This window comes from Centruroides sculpturatus, unplaced genomic scaffold, assembly GCF_000671375.1.
Source record: "Centruroides sculpturatus isolate CEXI.00-Female unplaced genomic scaffold, Cexi_2.0 scaffold36, whole genome shotgun sequence".
NCBI classification, from domain to species: Eukaryota; Metazoa; Arthropoda; class Arachnida; order Scorpiones; family Buthidae; genus Centruroides; species Centruroides sculpturatus.
The window spans coordinates 1,223,685-1,248,172 of record NW_019384384.1 but is presented as its reverse complement, the minus strand read 5'-3'; the positions used below and the strand labels follow the sequence as shown (position 1 = coordinate 1,248,172).

General features: G+C 28.5%; 1 protein-coding gene across 1 annotated transcript in view; it reads right to left on the bottom strand.

The window, feature by feature from the left end:
• Positions 1–560: 560 nt before the first annotated feature.
• LOC111618003 (protein Wnt-7b-like) overlaps positions 561–24,488 on the bottom strand; it is a 98,623-nt gene continuing 74,695 nt past the window's right edge. Inside the window, exons 3-4 of the mRNA XM_023359419.1 lie at positions 17,029–17,297; positions 561–1,273 (exon numbers count right to left, since the gene is read on the bottom strand). Of these exons, the coding sequence (XP_023215187.1) occupies positions 782–1,273; positions 17,029–17,297 (761 nt within the window). The 3' untranslated portion in view covers positions 561–781. The remainder of the gene's footprint in view (positions 1,274–17,028; positions 17,298–24,488) is intronic.

Below are 24,488 nucleotides of genomic sequence, written 5' to 3'. Positions count from 1 at the left end.
TCTATTTACAGTATATTTAGAATTAGAATAGATTTAACCAAATTGATTTCCTTCGAATTCGTCTTTACAACAAGAAACAACCCATATTTATTGTTAAAAAGTGATAATTATCATTTATTAAATTCATTATGAAAGACGAAATAACTTTTATAATTTATAAAAATTTCATAAAATTCAAAAATTGAGTTTAGACATATTTAATTTATTTAATAAAAAAGACAACACGATACTATGGTTATAAAATATTCCGTTTATTTACAATATAACCTACAGCCGCTAATAACAATTGCACAGAAATTATTATTTCCTGTACCAAATTATTTTGTACTTCATTTTTCCGTTGCTTTTCGATGTTAGATTCATTTTCTGAATAATGAAACAAATACGCTAATAAGAAACAGAATTAACAGCTACAAATGATACTATATTAGTCTATAGAGGTTCATTCTTGGAAAAATGCAAAAATCTAAAATAATTCCTGTGATGATGTTTTTCTTGCACAATTCTAAAAACACCGAAAGCTTATAATTCCTTTCAATAATTTTCATTTATAATGAAAGTGCTTCTCTCTGTTTTTATTTGAAAAAAAAAAAAAATTAAAATATCCAGTTTTAATAAGACAAATTAAAACTTGAAAGCCAATTGTCTTACTGGAAGAGTTGATTATTCTTTTAATATTACACTTAACAACAGCAACAGCAACAACAACAAAACAACAGAAATTTCCCCTATATTTTTCAGTTACTGAATCCAAAAGATGAATTTTTCTTAAGTATGAAAATCACTTACACGTATATTCTTCCGTCCTTTCGTTGCATGTTTCGCATTTAACATAGCAGCACCAATGAAATTTGCAATTGCATTGCCATGTCCGTTGAAATTGGTGAGTATTGTAACCTCTTCCGCAACACATCAAATCACAGCCATCTGTAGATGAGGAAGTTTTATTACATTTTCTTCCTTTGGTACCTAAAGAACCTTTCATCACATCGGCTTCGCAATAATTTGGAGAATTTTCTAAGTAAACTAAATCACGGGGTTTAGGTCTTCGATGAGATTTGGATTTTTTCAATCTGAGGTAAAGTGGTTTATCGGAAAAAGTTCGTCTCTTTTTAGCCCAATAACCTGTAACCCTTTTAGCATTGTGATATTTCGTCATTAAATAGTCTCCAATTGTAGTGAAAGAGGGCAAAGTTTTCCAACATGTCTTCATAGTGCATGAACCCGATACTCCATGGCACTTGCATTCAGTAAGCAGAGTGGAAATAACTGCCTATAAAAACGTTTAATGTTTTTAAAACATATAGAAAAATAATAATAATGATTACATTAAGTTACTACGTAATAAAAATAAAACTTAACTAATTTAGTTATTGTAATAATATACGGGATAATTAAATTAACATTAAATATGATTATTAAAATATTAATAAAAGTTTATCTAATAATTAAACAAGTTTTACTTGGTAATTTATTATACATATAAATTAACTAAGATATAATTGACTGTACATTATTTAGCTTACATAAAATATCCTGTACAAAATTAATCTTTGATGCATCTTAGGCCACACAAGAAATAAAATAGCATCTGTTTAATATGAAAGATCATCAAGTACAAGATAACCCATCAATCACACTTTAATAGCTACAATAAAAAATAAATGACAATCTAGAGAAACAAAAAGGTTCTTAAAAAGATTCTAATAATTCTGTTTATACAGTATAGACTAGTAATTATGATAATGTTTATTATAAAGCTATACCTTTCTGTTTATATCCTTGATATACGATATTAATTAATCATTTCCAAGAAATTAGAGTGACTGGAACTAATTTTAAATGTATTAGAAATCCATCATTCATCAAAAGTTTAATAAATTATCATATTTTTTTTTAACTTTTACAATAATAATGCAGAGTACACTTATTTATCATCAAATATGCCTTAATATTTCTGGGGAAAAAAAATTTAAATTCTACTTTTGAAAGTTTAGCATTTAAAATAATATACCGTTTAAGAATAGACATGGTACAACATGATTTTCTATTGTTCATCGACTAATATTTTTCCTATGAACCAGTTCTATATGGAATCGTTTATTACTAAGTTGATTGATAAATAGCTTCTCGTTCTAGAGTAACGAGTGTAAATCAAACAGGAGGAGGATAACCCAATGGGAGGAGTCGTTAATAATCTGCATTCGAGGAATTTTCGTTTGCTCTGAGGCCCACTTTTGTTGCGATAAAAACAGTTAAGCCTACCTATCCATCTCCCTTACATCCGCAGTTGGGAGGGGCAGCGGACATAAGAAATAAGCCCGATTAGACCTGGGAGGATAAACTTGTCTCGAGACGTTTGTCCAGATGCCAGTCAAGCATTTTGAAAGGGGAGACACAGTGCAAGCAAAGGGGATGAATGGTAACCGGGCCATCCATCAACTATCTCCGACACCCGCTGGTAGATGTCGCCACTAAATGAGACGTCTCTCGGCTCTAATTATTGGCTGAGAGATTAGGGTTATCGGGTTGTCTGTTCTATTCTACTTTTTTCTCCACCCTTCAATGTCTTTACTTTCTTCCTTATTTTCGGCCGCTCGTTATAATCTAGATATATGAACAGCATTTTCTTTTTATTAATGCTTTTTAAATCTTTCATTAAAAAATATATTTAAAGTAAGTAAATAAAACATTTTATAGGTGTATGTGTGTTGTATCTATTATTCGTAGAAGCTATCATATTTTAAAAATTAGAATAACAATAAAATAGAAATTAGTTTTAAAATAATTCATTAAACTGTAATGAAGATTAATATAAAATATTAAAAAGCATCGAAAAAATAAATCTTATTTTGTTTAAGAAATTGTTGAAAAAATATTTCGAAGTCGCACTTTTTAGCACAATTGAAGTTTTTTTTTTTTTTTTTGCTAATTTTTTACGAAAAGTTATTGCAAGAGAACGCTTGGTTGCCCATTATGTACAGAGGCTGTCATCTGTCGAACCCGTTGAGCGATGCGAAGGTCTCGACCTGCATTACTGCCGTGTCGTAACGTCTGACTGCCCGCGGGAAAAATATATCGCCAGCTTTAAACGGTAGCAGAGTCCAATGAGGTGTAGCTTACATAAATGTTTTCTTTACCACAAACCTGAACCGAAAAAATTGCGAGATCCATCGATAAATGTCAATACTGACAGAAAAAACATGATCTGTGAATATCACTTTCAATAGATAAATTCAACAAAAATTACGTATTAATATTAATTAAATTGGATTCTACAAAACTGGAATTAAAATATTAAATATATGATAATAATATTGAATTTTTACTGTAGAAAACAAAAGTTATTATGTCTGCTTTATGGATGCCCCTTTTATAATATTTTAAGCGAGATTATCTACTATTGAAAGAAAGAAAAAGAGAATAATTAATGGCAGTGGGAGAAAAATATCAGAGTTTATATTAATTTGCTGTAATTTACATAAATCAAATACAAAGTAAATTAATTAAACTTTAATTTTAGGTTAATTAAGTCTATCATCTTCGGCTTAGTACAAAATTAAAATTACAATAAAAACAAAAATTATTTAACTTCAAAGGTTTATAATCAATAAACCTCATTTTGATTTGAATTGGAATAAAATGAAATAGGAAAATTTTGATAGCTTTTAATTACCTTTTTTTTTAACTAAAATATTGTTAAAATAAATAATCACAATTTTTTAAATCACAAAATGAACTTCAAACTTAATGTGATTTTGAATTTCTTTATTACTTCTTTAAAGTTTCGGAATCTCCCATGAAAAAGATTGATATAAAAGAGGAATACTGAGACACCGCCGCTAGAAAATTGGCTAGAAAAATAACACTTTTTGTACTTTTTTGCCGCGGGCCTTCTGCAATCCGTCAATCACAACCGTCAGTAAATTTTAGATCCTTTAACAGTTAGGATTGTTCAACTGATAACATTGCACGATGAGTCGGAACAGGTGTTCTTAGCGGCATTAAATTAAAGTTTGCTTTAAAAAGTGGCACCTGTTTTAAAATTTACATTTGCCAAGTTATCTCGAGATTCTTATTACTTTTTCGACTTTCTTATTTTCATTTTCTAATATTGTAAATTATCTTATTTATTAAATTTTTAAAATGATGAAAAAGAAATACCATATAAATGCCAAGTAGAAGTTCAATACTAACTACATTCTTAAAAATTTTATTTGAATTTGGTAAAATATTAAAATTCTTCTGTTAACGACTAATAAAAATATTTCTAAAACTTTTATTGACAAACTGAATAATCGCGCTTAAAATATCCTGTTATCGTGAAGGAGTGGGCTTGAATTTGATTTTCATGAGTGTTTTAATGGTCAATTCGGATTACACATCGTTCTCTATCCGTCTTTATACTGGCCAATGTAATCAGGAGAAAGAGGAGCTGGAGATTTTTCCTCTAGCTCGGAAAAACTTAGAGGCACGTACAGACTCCTATTATTATAAAATTAACGTTATTTTTACTAACAGAAAATAAAATTTAAAGACAGTTTTTTATTAATATAGAGACATTCTATGTATTTCATTTGTTCAAAAAAAACAAAAGACCAAAGCGGTCTCGTGCAAGATCTCGTCGATCCTGGATGCAATGTGTCGGGTTTAATTCTCATTAAATCGATTAGCGTGTGTGGAAAAGAAATATAAGAACAACAAAAAGAAGTCTAATCTTATAAAAAAAAAGAAAAAAAAATGAAAAACTTATTAAAGATGTAATTGACTTCATAAAATAAATTTATATACCCATATTTGTTGAATGTTTCAATATAACTTATTGCAAAATGATATAAACTTAAGCTAATATAATAAATTTGTAAATTTGCTTATTTAAAAATAAGGAGTATAGTCTATAAATTTCTGTAATAAAGTTTGATATATTTATGTACTGTACAGTACAGTACATGAGGATTGCAATTTAATACCTGGTATTAAACGCTATCTAGACAAATATTTAGAAGTCGAGTGCAACGAAATTTAGTGTGGACATTTCAAAACATATGGAAGATATTTTTAAAAAAATTAATCAGTACTAAAACTCGTTACTGTGGCACTTTTGGTGCTGCAAGCATCAAACCTTTTATTTGTACTGGACCTTAGCAATGCAGGGTAACTGTTCAATGTGTAAAGCATGAAGGCTGTTCAACGACCGATCGTAATAGATTCTCTATGATACTTCTCACGCGAATAGGTCTACAATGGTTCGAAAATCATATTTAATGTGTGGGTTTAATTAATGTTTTAATTTCTAATGTATTTGAAATGTTTATCTATTCTTTAAAATTTCAATTCAATGAAATGTTCAGTAAATTTACTATATATAGGTAATAAATTTCATTTTAATCTTTCTTTTAGAAAAGAAAGCATTCTGTATTCTTAGGGAGGAAATATATATATATATATATATATTGAATGTACAGACTTTTTTAATGATATAATCTTAAATTCATATAAAATAATGTCTTTTCTTTGATATTTGAACTTTTTTTTTCAATTTTCTCTATTATTAAGCTTATATATTATAATGACGACCTTGTTAATAACTGTTTTAGATTATTTATGATAGATAAAATCAGAAATAGACCTAATAGAGTTTCCTTGTTATAAGTATATCTATACTGTGACCTATTTTTATATACTGTATAGGAAAAAATAAATTAAAAATTTATATGTAGATGGCTATATAACAAATAATACTCTTATCAATTTTGCTATCGTTTTCTTTCTTTTTATAATTATAAATTGTATTTTCTGAAAGCTCTACTAGTTTCTATTTTCTTAAATATATTATTTATTAAATATTATTAATTCTCATATAACCTCCTTTCATTCAACACAAATTTATAATTTTCTTGAATATAAATTATATAATATCCGATACATAAAAATTAAATGAAAATATAGAAAACAATTATTTTTTAACAAAGATGAGAGTTACTAGATATTCAAAAGTGAAAGTAGAAAGAATGTAGAAATAGTATAAGAAAATTTAATTGAGTTAATAGAAATACAAAAAATAAAGTTGCCCTCCAAGAAAATATAGTGTATAAAGCATCATGGGGAATATACAACTAAGGGTCGGGTTCCACTCGATTAACTCCCTCCCTCCTGGGGTTCCGATGACAAGAAGAGAAAAAGGATCATCCCCTAGGGATCTTTACTTCCGCTCCGATGACTCCTCAGCAGGGAATGCTGTAAGTTACAAGGCGGTCGAATTATAGACTATTGTCGTTTAGAAGACAAGCAAAAAGATTTTGAAGAGTGGGGAGACAATAGCAGACCCCTAAGGAATCTGTTTACGTTCACCGACACTGATTGGTTCTGGGTTCTGCAGAAGCAAAAGACAAGAACGATAATCACATCTATTTTAGCTTCTCTTCCTCTTTGTCGATCGGCTCCACCCTAAACTGCTCGTTCATTCTCAGTAATGGACTCGAAGCCGTTCCACTACCTTTTGGTGCTCGAGGAAATCTTAAAGTGCTGGAATGCGAACTTAGATCTATTATGGAGGATTTAATCTGTGTTAATTGAATGTTAGATATTTTAATACTTTATTTTATTTTTTTTTAACTATGAAAACAAACAAATGCATTTTAATTTGTTTTTACCTCTAAATTTCTGCTTTCAATATACAGATTTTTCAGTTTCTTTTCAATATAAATTGCAAACTGATATAATTTTAAAATAATTGTAAAAGAAACCATAAATCTGCAAAATGTATACAATGAATTTTTTTATTGAAGAATATTCCTATCTCTTGTTATATTACAATGATTTCTGAAAAAGAAATCTTATAACATATAAGCTTACGTGCTACTATTGTATATATTTTGATAATTATAAATTGCACAGTAAAATCATGCTAGGACTGTTGTTCATCTAAATCTAAAGAAAACCTTTAAGATAATGTCAAAAGTTTTCATTTTATCAATACTTTTATTCGAACATGAAGGTCTTTCGTTAAACCATCAGATTAAGGAAAGAATCTCAATGCTTCGTTCTCTTAACAAAACGGCTCGTTCCTCTAAAGAAAGACTTTTGAAGCCAGTGAAGAAGCATTCAAAACAAAAGGTTAGGTAGAATACAACAAAACTGAGCCCACAGGAAAATAGCAAAAAGGATAAGAGGTGAAGTGGAATAAATCAGAAGTGAAAGGAAAAGAAACTCGTTTGTCTTGACAAAGAAAAGCGTGGAACCATCTTACAATACGGTCTAACATTGCACAGTGTTAGTTCATTTCATTAAAATAATCTCATAAATTCTCTTTAAATTAATAAAATAAAAACAAAATAAACCAATAATTTAAATAATTTAATAGTGTCAAAATCTTAATAATGTAAAGTTTAAGACAAAGTATTTCTTGAAAGAATACGTAAAATAGATCTAATAAAGCAATCTTATATTTGCTCTCAGCTATGATTCAGTTTTTAAATATGCATGCAGGTTCGGATATACTGTAGATTTAATATCATTTGGAAAAATATTTTATTAATTTGGAGCTAAATTTCATTATAATAATTAGACAGCATAAAACATATAGACTAAGTTAAATTAAATTTTCTAATATATTTGAATTATATTAAGAAAATTAGGATTAGTATAAACTCATAATTTGCAATGTTATTGATATTTCCAATGTAAATTATAATTACTAAACAGATGCAAAATTACATTGAGAAAAATTTAATCAGAACAGAAATTAGTTCTATAACTTTGTCAAGCCGATATTCTTAGCGCAATAATTTAATTGCCTGTAGAAATGACATGAAATCATTTTGTGTTTTCGACATCATTTTTATTTCCATAACAGGAATTCTAACGATTAGCATACTCCTAGGTAATAAAAGTTTATCTATGCTGAAGAGAGGAAATGAAAGAAAACATGACCTGATTTTTACGCAGATATTTTGGGAAAATCAATTGCAAATGAATTTATTTATCTGGATATAATCATTTATTTTATAATTTTTATATTATAGTTAAAATATTTAGTTTCAGTTATTAAATAATTCTGTATATTAATTTTTTATTAAATTTATAATGTTATAATATAGTATTTTAGAGTTTACCGGGCCATTTTAGCATGGAGTTTACCGAATTTTCTTCTCGTGTTTAACACCTAAATAGGAGTCAGTTTCCCATAAAAAGTCCTCCCAGGAAGAACCTCCTTGGCAAATCGTCTACGTCTTGCCAAACTTTTTTGACTGTTCAACCCTTCAAAGATTCCTTGACCTTTCTTTTTTGTTTTTTGCTAATACAGTTAATGATAATAATTAATTAATTAATTATTAAATCAGATGAACCAGTATTAATTTACACATCATTTTCGTAGAAAAGATCTACTTTAGTGGTTTAGTGTGCAAATTATAATATCCTGAACTGTACTGTACATTCATAACCCATTGGACTAATAATTTGTAATGAACTGTTTTCAATAGACCGTGATCAACCTTCGATATTTTTTGACTCCGAAAATACCTTATCGACCACTTTGGGAACACCCTGACTTAGTTCACCAATTCAATCAAAACATTTATTTTATAAATTTACAGTTAAAATTTTCACGTAGACCCATCTTTATTGCTTGTATTAAAAATAAATACTATAGAAAAAATAAATAAAGTCTATTTGTATACTTCTGAAGAGATGTATCTTACGTTTGTTTTAAATTCGCCAATTACAAGATGATCGATGATACTCGAATTACTCATATCATATTCGACATATTTTTTTTCTGTAGTGCTAAAAGTAAGAGAAATGACTCCATGCTGTTTTAGAGAATACTTCAGCAATCCTTTAAAATCTGTGCCGGAGTCAAGAATAATTCATTAATTTAACCGAATGTAATTTATTACGATTGAAAGTCTCGTATTTATGTAACATAAGCAGTCAGACAAGTATACGTAACTAGTACATAATGATATGCAAATCGAATAATATAAAATACAATTATTAATTTGAATTTTCTAATATTAAAAAAAAATTATTGAAAAACTTAATAGAATTAACTTAATGATAAACAGAAAACTCAAATTACCTTCAACATCAAACCAATTGTCTGTTTTCTGGGAAATAGAAGAAGGTTGATGCCTGTATTCAAATGTTACAGAATTGGAAATAACAAAGCCATCACAGGCAACTTGTAACGAAACTAATCCAGCTTCGTGACCTTTAAAATAAATAAATTTATTGGATAAAATAGTTTTTATTTACTTGTAAGATTAACAGAGAATATATTAAAAATAAACTTACTTGGGCAGTAACACCTTAATACACCACTCTGCACTAGAGTGGTCGGAACACTAATTCTATCAAATAATACTGAATAGGGAGATGAAGTCGAATACCAAGGTCCTGTGACCAAGACTTTCACTCCTCCCTGAAAATAAAAATAAATTTTATAGAATTAAGAAAATAAATACAGATGTACTGTACACAGTTCATAGTCCATTCATTTCAGAATTATATAAAGTGCAGTACATTGAATGAAGTAAAAGGAAATCTGCAATTGTAAAAAAAAGAGCAGTTAATATTCAAATAAAAATCAGTTTGTTAATCAAATTCTGATTCTGTTCACATTTTTCTCCCCCTGTCTAATTTTCAATTATTTAGCATTCATATTTTAGAATGCAGAGAACATTTTCACATTTTAATTCGTAATCTTCAACTATAATAATTTTAATTGGTCGTATAAATTATGTTTTTTGTATTTTTTATTTTTTATATAATAAATTTACACAATAGTCCGGCGTTTTTTTTATTATTTAACATAATTAAATGTTATTAAAACTTTTTAACGACTTTTCTTGCAGATGGATGTAAGGATAATTACACAGTAGTAGATACTGAATACTAATATTTTTATAATACTTTTGATTATTTTACCGGCTTAAAATTTAATGAATTTTGTGTTTAAAAAAGTTGTATAATACATTTATAATAATAACCAAAACTTAAAATGGCCTTTTTTTCATTTATTTTTCGACAAAATTTATCATCATTTACTATTTTAAATAGTTTTATGATCACGATTTGCCTTTAGAATAAATAATATCTGCTGTAGTGCTATTTATTAGCGAACACTAATTGCGAACTCATTTAAAACAATAACTACTTGACATAGGACCTCAAAATTCATTCATTCAATTTCGAAATGACAGCTAACACATATACGTGACCTCCAATAATATACGTGCTATTTCGCAACTTTTATTTCATTAAAAATGGCTAAAATTTATAATATTTCAATTAAATCTTTAAAAAATTTTGCGAAAAAATAAAATAAAGTTACATTTAATATGAATAATCATTTTTCAGATTTATATACAAATATGAATATAATTAGTTTCAAGAGTCTGCTTATCATTAGATTAACATAATGTTTAAATAATTAAATTTCTTAATGTTCTATAAGAAATTTATACGCCTATTATAATAGTGAATATAATCATTGCATACTTAAAATATTAAAAATATAATCAGTTCTAAACAAGACTATTAGTATTATATAACTTAACGTATTATGAATTTATTTATAGTAGTAATAGAATATACAGAGTGTCTCATTAGACTGGAACTATAAGAGTTAATTTCATCTTATTTTATTCTTTTACAGATAAAACATGGCACTGAATTCAAGTTATTTTGATAGTGGGGACCCATAGGCAATGTAAAACTGCCAAAGTTTTCTCATAGAGTTTAACAGGCTGCATCCAGACCACTGTATGATTGATACACAGTGGTCTGGATGCAACCTGTTAAACTCTTTGGCAACTTCTTGCAGAACACCGGTTCTCATCATGAAAATAACTTGAATTCGTTTCATACTCGGCGCCATGCTTAACCTGTAAAAGAATAAGCAAAGATAAACATAACTTCTATGGTTTCAGACTTACGAGACACTCTATGTAGCGAGTATTTAATTCACAACAGTGAATTAAATAAATAATCGGAACTTAATGCACGGTTTCAAAAGGTTTAACTTAATCGTTTCACCTATGTTAATGAAATAACAATTAGACAATTAAAAATTGATTTCCTAATTAAATAAAATGCAATATTTTCTTTGCACTTTTTTTTATTAGAAAGACTAAAGCTTATGAGTGTTGCCGATTTCTTAGCTTTAATTACAAATATACTAGGACATTTCGAAAAGTTTTGCCTTTCCATTTCTAAAGCATTTCTTTTGATTCGAATTTGAAAAAATTAACAACGCGGTAAAGTATACTCTTTTTCCCCACGGCATTGTTCAACGAATACTTCCACCTCACGGGCAAGCGCCTCTTAACACGTCGTTTACTATCGAGGAACATAAAAGCTGTGGTGTAATTTCTTTAGGCGAAAAGACGAATCCATGCCAAAATATTGGACGTGTATTCTGAAGATTGCATTGATGATGCCAACATTCGATGGTGGTGCAATATGTTCAAACAAATGCAAACCCATGCGACGAGCAGCGATCTACATTTAATAGTTTATTTAAAGTACTTAACTGAAATAGAAAATATTATTAAAGTAAATCTATTTTTAAAATGATTTTAAAAAAAATTATTATAAACAGTAGATTTTAAATTAAAGGATTAAATAAAAACTTATTGGAAAGTCTTAATATAAAATTTCAGACAAGATATATTTTTAAAAAATGCAAAAATAGTTTATACTTTTCAGGAAAATGTATAATATTTGTAACTTTAAATGTTAGCCTTTTCTACATTTTTTAAAAAATTAATAACAGTAATAAATTTTAGCTGGCAGGAAACGTTTTCTTTATTTTTATACGTTGAGGCGACAAAGACGTTTCATAAAAAAGAAGAAAAAGATTTATGACATCAATGTTTTAGTGTGCTCTTGTAGTGTGATCAGCATGTGAGAAGACAACGTAGAATCTTGTTAACTTTGTAAGATTTTTTTTTTTTCCTCTCTTTCTTTTGGATTCTTTCCATCCTATAGGCAGTAAGGAAGCGATTTTTGCAATTTTTAAGAAATGTTAAAATTTTCAAAATATTAAAAAATTTTTTTTTTTAATTTCAAAGGAACAAAAACTTAATCTGTTTACGAACCAAGTTATTTAAATAGAGAGCAATGAAAGGCTTTTATATATATTGTATTTAATGAACTTTCCTTGTAGAATATTTAAACTGTAAAAAAAAGAAAGATTGCAACGCAGAGAATTAATGTTCGAAACATTTGAATTTTTTGAGATAATAATAAAAATATATATCAAATAATTGAAATTCTATCTAAATCTTTTAATAATAGAATAAAATAGATTGTTATCTTTAATTTACATCAAATTATAATTAACTTTTATGATATATTCATAGAGTTTATGTCCGAACAGTCTTTACAATTATTCCTAGTTATATACAGTATAGGTCTATATATTATATAAACTTATATGAATTTAAGATACTTTGTATAAATTGGCATCATTTTGTATTATCCACGCAACAAAGTACCAACTAGAAATCAATAATTATAATTAAGCTGTATAAAATTCATTATAATCAGTTATAAGGTTTATCCGATGAAAATTTACTTAGAAGATTTCATACAAATTATATTAGACAGGTTGCGGCCGAAGTTTTCATCTTTAAAATGTGAACGTCGAACGTCGAGCGCCGCTGACAAGATAGCGACACTCGACGTTCGACGTTCACGTTTTAAAGATGAAAACTTCGACCGCAACCTCTCTATTCTTTTAAGGCTGATTGTAACATTTTTTGTTATGTACGCGACCTCGATGGCGTTAAAAATGTAATGCATTTTCTATGGTATTTTTCCATAGAAAAAGCATAAAATTTTTACCCACCATTTGCTGGAGATTGCGTGCATAACCAAAGACGTTACCATCAGCCTTAATGTTAAATATCTTTTTATTTATTTTTATCATAAGATCAAAACAATCTTCGATAAACTGGAACAGGCATAATAAGATTTGTTGATAGATAATAGCAAGAGATTTTCCACTGATCAACTGATAGAAAGGTGATCTTAACCATAAAATTGGTATCTAGATCCGATACTAATTTCTGATCAATCGTAGATTAATCGGAAGCAATTTATTTGATATTGATAAAAATTGATAAGAAAGGAAAGGAAGTTTTGTGTATTTAACATAATATTAATGACAAATTTTACGGTGAAAAACTTATGAAGTAATTCTTATTTTTCGTTTAAAATTTTTGATTTTATTTGCTTGGTGTTACCGCACTTCTGATATAAATGATGAAACCGAGCAATGAAAATTACATGAATAGAAATTATTGAAATTTTACAATAGACAACCCTAAAGTTATAATTAAATTCAATATTAAATCATCCTCTTGTGTATCGAAATCACGAACCAGAAAATTCAATTTTTCATCAAAAGTTCATCGAAAATCGTATCTATTCATAATGATTGCAAACAATCTGCGTCTAAATAAATATTAAATTATTTAAATAAAAATATATTAAAATTTTGTAAAACATATACACGCAAATTTATTGAAAATCCTTAAAAATTCATCGTTAAAATTAGATTTGTGAGGAGTATAATATAAATTTACGAGTCAAATAATTATAATCAAAATAGTTTACATATTACACTGGATTATTGTTTGTATCTGAGGTTTTATTCAAAGAAATAAACATAAATATAGACCTTTAAAAATATATTTGGTCCACATGAGAAGCGGATAATATACAAAGCTATTTAATTTTTTCATCAGTTCTGATAAAAAATTAATGATTTCTGTTGAAATATGCTTAAAACTAAAATAATATAAAGTATTAGAATTTAACATAACCTAAAATAAAATAAAATAAAAAATAGATTTAATTTTCAGAATCGAAACGTTCAAATTTGCTAAAGAAGAGAGGACGAAAAGATTTAAAATAAATTGTTTGAAACTGGTTTAAAGTACACTTTAGTACAACGATGTCACTCTAATATATTTAAGAAGATAGGAGTGGCATTACAATCATTTATACAATGGCTTCGGGGAGAACCACTACAACCTATTCATATATTTTTTTATACGTACATTGATATTCTGTACTCATTAATACGTAATCCGCAGATATGCTGATTTTCCTACTGCCCTACGAAAGAAAAATATTAAATTGGATTTTGACATGACAATATAAAAAGTGCAATGAATGAGATCGGCCAGACGGCTTGTAATTGAAGAGGGTTTTTTTTCATTTACCAGCTGTAAGATACCTTATCTCTTCTCGTTTTTACCTTTATCACTGTTGAATAAATAAACGCGAGATTGTAAACACCTCATTATAGATTATAATCTCGATGTATACACAATTTTCACTCAGATCGTAAATAAAAATTATGCCTTTGTTTTCGTGTATGTACCAGGGGTATAGTTTTTATATACAAAAAAAAAAATNAATGTCATCTGTAACTTTATCTACTGAAGTTAATACATAAAAATATAAAATTATAAATTCATTTACGATTAATACTTTATATTATTGTAATAAAAGTATTTTCCTTTATACTCTGAGATGTATTTGATGCTATTTTCAAATTTATTGACGAATAGCCTATACATTAATTTAAGACAGGAATTGAATTTTGCTTTGTTACCTTTCTTCCAGCTCTGTTATTATGAAGATTCATCAAAGATCTTTCATCTTTCTCCAATTCCCTGGAATCTACGAATTTTCTGGCTGATTTTGTTCCGGATCGGACGTCCGAGCTACATCCTCCCCATTTCCACCCAGAGGGGGAATATAGTCCATTCTTTGTGCGATCGCACCCACACTTGCTGATGTTTCCCCTGCTGCAAGCCAACGTGATAGCGTAAGTGATGGCTGCAGAATTGATGGCATATATATACGACGCCTCTTTGCTCCCTGCGAAAACATAAATTTCATTTTGAGTTGAAAAAAGACCTTGAAAATGTCAAAAATAAATTATGGGGCTATATAAAATAACTTAAAGACCGGGTAACAGTTTAACGTTTTATAAAGCTATTACAGTACTTTACGACATTTTAAGTCGCAGGGATTTAGAATATTTCGGATCCACCCGCTCGTTTAATTTAAGCTATCAATTATTTATAATTCGTTCTACGTTTCAATTTTATGATGTATTTTTGATTCATTTTTTATCTAAATTAAAATTAAGAATAAAGATTAAATCAAAGTGATTTTAAAACTTCACAATTAAAAATTTAAAGATAAATCTTTCTGTAATTAATTTTTCTTAGATTTTTAAAAATAATACAAATCATTATTCTGATTACGTTGTGTATTATTTATGAAAGGTATGTCGATCGGGATGTATTGTTCAGTACAGTACAATCATTTAAATTATAGGTATTACGAATTGCCAATGGAACGATAGTAAGAAATATTAATAGTGATAAATTGCAGTAATTTTTGTTTCAGACATATAAAAAAAAGTATAAATATATAGAAAATGATTAATCAAATTGGATCAGACAAATCTAGAAATTTTTATAGAATAAGACTCAAAAATAAATATGTCCGAAAGCCATTCTTATATTAATTTGTAAGGATACATGTTTGGGTGGGGCTTCATATTATTGGAAATAAGAAACTTGATTCTCATTCCAACACTTCACCCGCTCGTCTAATCTTTTATGCATCTAAATCACGCTCTCATCAAATATCCGCTTCACCATTCGATCAAGATTAATTAACTTTGCCTCACGAACTTATAAAAGAAAAAAAAGTGAAGGAAACCAAGAAGCATTCTCTTCTGGAGGGTGGAACAGAAAAAAAAAAATAATCATATAAAAAAAATGGCAACCCTCACACTTGAACCTATCATTTAGTATCGGACGAGCATTTGAGGAAGAGTTATAAAAGAATAGCTTATCTAACAAGATACCGACTAAGAAATTATAGATTTTTATAGATAAAGTTCAATGCCGTATCTTTAACAAAAATTTCGAACATAATTTTCGTGTTGGCCTAATATTTAACCTAAAGACTCAACCTACATACTGTATATGCATACTGTAAATATATCTTCTGTACTTTTTACGAATTTTGGGCGGCGGCGAACTAGATGGAACCGATTGGTGAAATGACGGGAGATGGAAGAGGGGGCCATAGTTGGATGGCCGAATTTCTGTCACGTATACTTTGGGTAGCGACTACCTGTCGTAACAAATTACCCCTAAAGTTTTCACGGGTGATTGTGCGTCACGCCGAAAGGGGGCGTTACGATTGAACGAACGTGATGTGGTTTGTGAGGGACTCGTAGGTGGATAACTATGGGAGTGGCCCGAATTATCTAACCGTTTCGGTGCTCGATAGAAATTTAGCCGTCATCTACGTACCTTCAACTTCATCCTATCGGCTAAATCACGAGATGTCCCCTAAAGATTCATACTCGTTAGCACGAATGGGTTCAAACTGACACTTTTTCTGAAACTTATCTCGGCCATAATTTTCTTAGTTATCTTTACTGTTCAACTCTTTAGTTCGGTTAATTATTATTTTTAGAAGAAACAAATTATCAGATTAATTAGTGCTTGTTATTGAGATCGTTCAGTAAAAATGTTTTTAGCTATCAATTAATTGTGAAATTAATAATCAGACCACGTTTTCGAAACTGGACTTCGTACAAACAAAAGTAAATGATTTTTAATTAATTAAGCGCAAAGGATTTATCTAAAAATTAAAAATCAACTAACAAGAAAATAGATGGCAAATAGTATTATACGCTATAATCTTTATTTTTTTCATTTTATTTGAAATAAGTATCTTGATTTATGTAACTATCCTGTTTCTGTTTAAACATGAAAGTTAATGTCATCTGTAACTTTATCTACTGAAGTTAATACATAAAAATATAAAATTATAAATTCATTTACGATTAATACTTTATATTATTGTAATAAAAGTATTTTCCTTTATACTCTGAGATGTATTTGATGCTATTTTCAAATTTATTGACGAATAGCCTATATATTAATTTAAGACAGGAATTGAATTTTGCTTTGTTACCTTTCTTCCAGCTCTATTATTATGAAGATTCATCAAAGATCTTTCATCTTTCTCCAATTCCCTGGAATCTACGAATTTTCTGGCTGATTTTGTTCCGGATCGGACGTCCGAGCTACATCCTCCCCATTTCCACCCAGAGGGGGAATATAGTCCATTCTTTGTGCGATCGCACCCACACTTGCTGATGTTTCCCCTGCTGCAAGCCAACGTGATAGCGTAAGTGATGGCTGCAGAATTGATGGCATATATATACGACGCCTCTTTGCTCCCTGCGAAAACATAAATTTCATTTTGAGTTGAAAAAAGACCTTGAAAATGTCAAAAATAAATTATGGGGCTATATAAAATAACTTAAAGACCGGGTAACAGTTTAACGTTTTATAAAGCTATTACAGTACTTTACGACATTTTAAGTCGCAGGGATTTAGAATATTTCGGATCCACCCGCTCGTTTAATTTAAGCTATCAATTATTTATAATTCGTTCTACGTTTCAATTTTATGATGTATTTTTGATTCATTTTTTATCTAAATTAAAATTAAGAATAAAAATTAAATCAAAGTGATTTTAAAACTTCACAATTAAAAATTTAAAGATAAATCTTTCTGTAATTAATTTTTTTTTCTATAAATAGAAAAATTAAGCTGCAGCCAACCATTAATATCTTTATTTTTAAAAATAGAAAAAAAAAACAAAAATAATGCTCATGAATTTTCAATTTGAGTTATGTTATCACGCGTATAATTTATAACTTCTGTGATTTTTATAGCTATTTAAATTATTTTCAGTGTCAAGATGATCTAGTTCTAGTTATTACTTATAATTTATGTTTTTATGAATAGTTTTTCATTAGATCGCTTTTTTGTTTTATTAATTAGTTTGAATTTTTTAAAAGTTATTTTATATTAATTCGTAACCAATAAACTAAAAAAATAAAATAACTTAAGAAAACAAAAAATTGTTGTAACATAGGCAAATTAACTAGAATTAAATAACATAGACTAACTACTAATGTTATTGAATAAAACTTATTCGATACGGATTTTTTATAAAACGTTAAATTGATAACATCTTAGTCATTAAATTAATAATACATTGATCCAGACCCATTAAAACTTTCAGAAAAGCATTTTTTAGTGTTTGGTCGTGACGGTAGTCATAGTAATTTACTAATTCTTATGATTATATATTATTAAATAACATTAGCAACTGATTAGGAGAATAAACACACATATAACGAATTTTTATAATCAATTTAAAAACATTTATTGAAATTAATTACAAAAAATTTCGTTATTTTTTTCTACAAAATTAATAAGTTAAAAGTCTCTAATTCCAACTATAGACAGATGTCAAAAGAGATATTTCAAAACTTAAATATTACATGTTACAGAGCTGGTGGAAGCAATTTAATGTTTCAACACATTGGTAACGGTCTCCATTTATTTGAATTACTTGTAGCCTATAATTATTATTCATTATTCATATCTAATAACTGCATTGCGTGGCATGGATAACTTTTAAAAAAAGAGCAACGAATAACGTTTTTCAAATAAAAAAAAAAACAGTTTTAAGTGTTTTCTTATTTAAAAATTGTTATTAATAAACAACTTCGAAAGCAATTATATCCGTCGCACGATAAGGCAACAATATCAAATGCAATTTTAAGGACCAGAATTAGACGACAAAAACATTTTATTCATTATCAAAGCTACATTTAAAATTCTCTTTGATCGGTATCTGTTGTTTTGCTTCAAAACAGAGGTCACCCGATGAGGATCTTTCAGTGAAACAAATTTTCAAGTTCACTTCATACACTCCGGGGTAATTATTACATGTCGAGTAATTAAAGTCGTGCATGGTCAGGCATTTTAAAAACCTTCATTATTGTATATTTAATCTATATATAACTCTTTTTATATGGAAAAAAATTTACTATAGAATTAACTGTAATCACTGAACCTATTATTAAATCGAAAACTAACAATTTAAAATATAATAAAAACTTTACATTAAAAACTCATTAATGATTAATGACTCATAATTTATATTAAAAAAAAACTATCTAATGTCAATTTACAAAAGAGATTTTATTAAAATATACACCTATATTAGCATTACGAATAAATTACTTTATAGTAGAGATCTATAATATTTGTAACATAATACTGTATATTGAATACTTTAATCGATATAAATTAGTTATCCAGTAGTTTGTAAGAATTATTTTATTGTTGTCTGTACAAGAAGATAAATTCTTGAGTAAGTAATCAACCTTGTATCTTCTTTAGCAAAATTAAACACCAAAGGATTATTAAGAAACTGATTAATAAATTCGTCAAACAGAAGAATATTCGTTTTACTTAAGATTCAAATTTATTTATAATTTTATTATTCTCTTCACAGATTATGCTTCGTTTCCACATCACTTGGAACAGAACGAGACACCAGAAAGAGAACCATAAAAAAAAATCTGTTTCTGTTATTATTGGTTTTGCTCTTTGACCTAGACTCTATTACCTAAAACAAAAACTGATAACGAAAACTGAAATATAAACAGATTAAGTTTCAGGTTTGTTTCTGTTTAAATAATTTCTGCACTACCTGAAAATTGCGACACTTTTCGAAGCTAATTTTTCCAAAATGGAGGATGCTTTCGTGGCTTTGATGTTCGTATCCGCTTACTCTGTTAATTGTTAACACAAGAAGAGATGACAAGCAAATGTGGAGAGCCTAACATTTCCAGTTTGCCGATGATCTGACATCACTTACAAAAGACTTTCTAATTAGTGAAATCACAACCGGAAAAGCTATTTTTAACTTTGCTTTCAGGTGAGATTCTATCAAAAAAAAAAAGTCGCGTCAGTTTCAGTTGAATTTTTCAAATAACATAGAGTTTAGGCCTAAATCCACTTCATCAGAAATTGAACAAAGAATTTCTCAACGAACTTTTACGGTCAATAATAGAAATAATAACCAGCAAATATGGATGACGATAAACCTATATATCTTGTATATTTTGGCAAAATTAAAAAACGGTCGTAAACGAATTTTTTTTAAATTTTTTTCTTTTGGCATTTAATTTTAAAATCTTAAGTTGTGGAATAATGTTGCTAATAATTAGAAATATTACCTTTTAATTAGTATAATATAAAAACGAAACGTATAACGTAACGGAAAAGTAGAAATATTTTCAACTTTTTTCCGCTCAATCTGAAATTTTACTACAGAAAACAATATCACGTTACTTTCCTGGTTTCTGTTTCTAAAATATTATCTAGTAATGTTGAAAACAAGCTTTATTATTTACGAAAAAATATCAACTTTTTAAAATTTCCAGTTAAAATCTATGATCACAGATGGCGCGAACATCAATNATAAATAATGTCCAGTTTGGATAATTTTAGAAATTTTCTAATTGTTTTGAAAAATTAAGTTATATTTTTAAAAAAAATTAACTTTAAAATTACTTTTTATTTTCCAGAGACAATATTTGAAAATACAACACAAAAGCAAAGAAGAACTCAGTGTCCTGTATGCAGGAAAGTATTTGCTACAAGACAGACACTGAATTGGCACTTAAATACCCATCGCACTGTTAAAGAACAGTTTCAATGTAGAATCTGTGGTAGGTCATTTAAAAGAATTACAAGTCTTTATCCACATATGAAAATTCATGAAGGAGCACTTCCATATGCTTGTCATCTTTGTCCTCAGAAATTTGGTTATTTGTGTAGACTAAAAAGACACTACAAGAATAAGCATTCAGATGTGTCATTTTAAATACTATTTTGATAAATGGTAAATTTTTAAAAAATGATGTACTGTACATCATTGGTAATAAGTTATTATTAATTTACATTTAATTAATTTATTGGCAGTATTTGCCTTATTAACAGTTCCGTCCTAAAAATGTATTTTTATTTGAAATATTAGTTCAAAACTTCTGATATTCACTAATGGAAATGTGTAGATGGGTATCTGATATCTGTTATTTTTAAAAATAAATTATGGTAATAAATGAACAATAAATTAATTTCTAGAATTACTAATTGTTTCATAAAAAGTTTAATAACTGTTGGATAAGAAAGAAGTGCGAAATTATTTAATATTTTTATTATTGAAGAGGTGAAAGACATTCTTTAAATGTAATTGGGATGTATTTTTATCTATTTTTTTTTAAATATGAATGAGTTATTTATATTCAGTTATATCAAGTCATTAATTATAATCATTTCATCAGATCGTATCTCTGTTAATTAATTCATTAATTGTATAATTACATGACTATTAATTTAAATGATTTACAATGATTATATTTAAAATGTTTTATAAGGATTATATTCATTATTTCTGGAGATTTTTTTTAAAAAAAAGAAAAAAAAGAAAGAAAAACTTTTATTTTGAAACCATTAACTTATTCAAATAAAATTGAATAATTGTCAGTTAAGAGATTTTAAGACAGAATTTAAGATAATATTCGTCGTGTTTTTCTGATTATTTACAATATGTTATATTTAAATTAATTCAGATAACCTACTCAAAAAATTACAAGCTGAAGAAAATTGATTTTTTTTTTATTACAATGTTTTAAAATATGATATAGAAGAGGGGTGGGCAACCCTTGGCACGCGTGTCAAACGTGGCACGCCAACGACTTTTTTCCGGCACGCAACCCAGGGCTCACCTTAAAAAAATAAATATCTAAAATCTTTTTATATATTTTTCTTGCTTCGTAAATAATTTATCGGGTTTCTAAAGTGTTATGTATATGAATTTTTGATTATTTGAAAAAGATTCTCTCGATACTTAAAAATATTAAATAATAATGTACAGTACAGTACTCTCGAAATATTTCGATTAGCACGTGATAAATTTTGCATCATAGATTTGGCAATTTTAGCGCGCACACTTAAAATGATTCTCTTGACATAGAATATATGATAGCATTAAATATTAATTTTTCACAATGATATTTATTTAAAAGCTAGTTGTAGGGCTATACAGATTTAAAAAGATAAATATGAAAAGAGACGAAAAGAAATGCAACTACGTAAATTAAATTAATTTAAAATAAATAAATGTTTATGCCTGTAAAGTTCCCGTCAATGGCCATCGTTCAGAGGTTTGATTTTATAAATTAGATATTACAGGGTATTACAAGTTTTCTAAATAATAATTTATATCTGATATAGGCCTATTTATATTTTTAGTAATTATAAAATAAAAGTTTAATTAATAAAATAAAGTCACTTCTGTTATATCATAATTAAAATATTTCAACACTTTTACTAAAATATCAAATACCTTAATTGAAAGTAATGTAAACGCTATTAAGCATAGTTGACTTTGCTCATAATTAAAATGAATGAAATATTTCTGAAGCTAAAATTGAAAACTTACAAAAAAAGAAAACTCGTAAATAATCAAATTGTCAAATTTACTAGTTGTTAAATAAGTAATTAATTATTATTATTATTATATCTATTTAATAGGAAAAAAAATAGATCATGAATAAAATATGGTTAATAGATAAAACAGGTTAATGTTTAGTTTAAAAAAGTTAGCTTCTAATCTTCGAAAATAATAAAGTTAGAAGAAAATAACCATTAATTTTTTTTCTATTTTCTACATTTAAAGAAATTAAATTAATCTACAATAACATGGCGAATATTCCCATCATTTAAATTTTACAAACATTATAAAATTAATACACGATATTTTATTTATTTAAAAAGTTTTAAGGCATCTTACGAGTTATCAAAAAGAAAAAAAAAATGTTAATTTTTATTCATTTAAAATCTAATTTAATGTTATTTTCGCATTAAAAATCCTTACAACATGCTTAATAAGTACAGTACATTTTAAAAGGAAGCGTTGAGAACTCACTAATGATCATCGTATATTTTTTACAACATTAATATTTGATTAATGAGTCAAGTTTATCAAATTCTAATCATTAACATAAAGATCATTTATTATACGTTCAAGAAAATATTGTTTAATGAAAAAAAATATATATTTATATATTTTTTTTATTTTGTTGAAATTTATTCANGACAGAAAAGTAAGTTAAACGGTTTCTGGAAAAGGATTTCGAAAGGTGGCGAGCGGATGGAATCGGGCTTCTCGTCCTTTTCGACGTCCTTGGCCGCCGGTCTCTGTTTCCGGGCGGAGAGCGGTCCGTTGGACGAATCTCCGTCCCGGCTTCGACGAACCGTTCCATCGCTCGACGCAACCGCGTTCTAGATTTTCCAGTTCGGTTACGGTTATCGAACGACCTCGGGCTAACCTTTACCTCGCTCTTTAACCATTCCCAAAGACTCTAAACGTCCCGATGCTTTCCGTCTGTACGTGTTCTTCGCTCTCCGTTTCCGCCTCCGCCTCGTTGGCGGAAAATCTTTCGTCGACCCAACCTATTTGCTCCGCATTCGTTCGGGAATTGCCCCGAACAGTTTACGTAGACGAGGGAATCGACCCGGATTTTAAAGAACGTCCTCTAACGGGTCGCGAGAAAAGATTTTATTTTCCACCGTTTCCGTTTGTATTCTCCCGCCGTTCCCGATTCGGACTGGTCCGTTTCTCCGCCGTCGCCGCGCTCTTGGAAGAGGAAGCCCTCCTCCGTTCCGTCGAGGACTCGGGACGGGATCCATCCTTTGGACTCCAGAGGAGCGGAGAGCTGGCCGCCTCCGCTCCTCCGGATCGTGCTGTGGTCGCGGGCCGGCCGTTGACGGCCCATTACGGTTGTCGGAGAGAGCGCAGATCTTTCGAATGGCTTAAATAAAAAGAAATAAAGTGGCAGATTTTGACAAACTTTAAATGTTTTAGAACCGTCTAAGGCTATTTTAATGCTTGAATACGAAGTGTTATTCGACAAATACCGGTGGAACGGGGAAAGATTTTTTTCTCGGCCGGGCCTTTTTGGTGCTCCGTGCGGTGACGGTTGTCTCTATGCCGGTGAAATGTCGAAAACAACTGTGACTTTCGAAATGATTTTTGGCCGGATGTGGTGCGACCCTTCGAAATTTCCTTCCCGTAGTGCTGAATAATTTGCAAAAGCTAATGCAAATTATTAAAGTAAAAAATTGAAGTGTAATCTAAAACTGTTTTCTCTTTTTAAAAGATACTTTGTATATAATACCAATATTTAAGGAAAAAAGCTACAATAATTCTACTTTTAGAATTAGCGTATTGTTTGCATGTAAGTAGGCTACAAAAAGAAATGGCTTATTCTAATAATATAAAAATTCTTTCTGGCAAATAGTCTTTTGGATTTCGAATAAGTTCTTGGTCCGGAGGATACGTTTTTATTGGAGCCGGTGAACGGACTCTCTGGAACGTCGGTCTGTCGAACGAAAGGAGAAGAATTGTCTTTGTTCTGATAGATGTGGCGTAATAAATGATTCTACCGATTATTAAAGAAGGAAGAGTTATCTTGACGAACTCGCATTCGAGGAAGT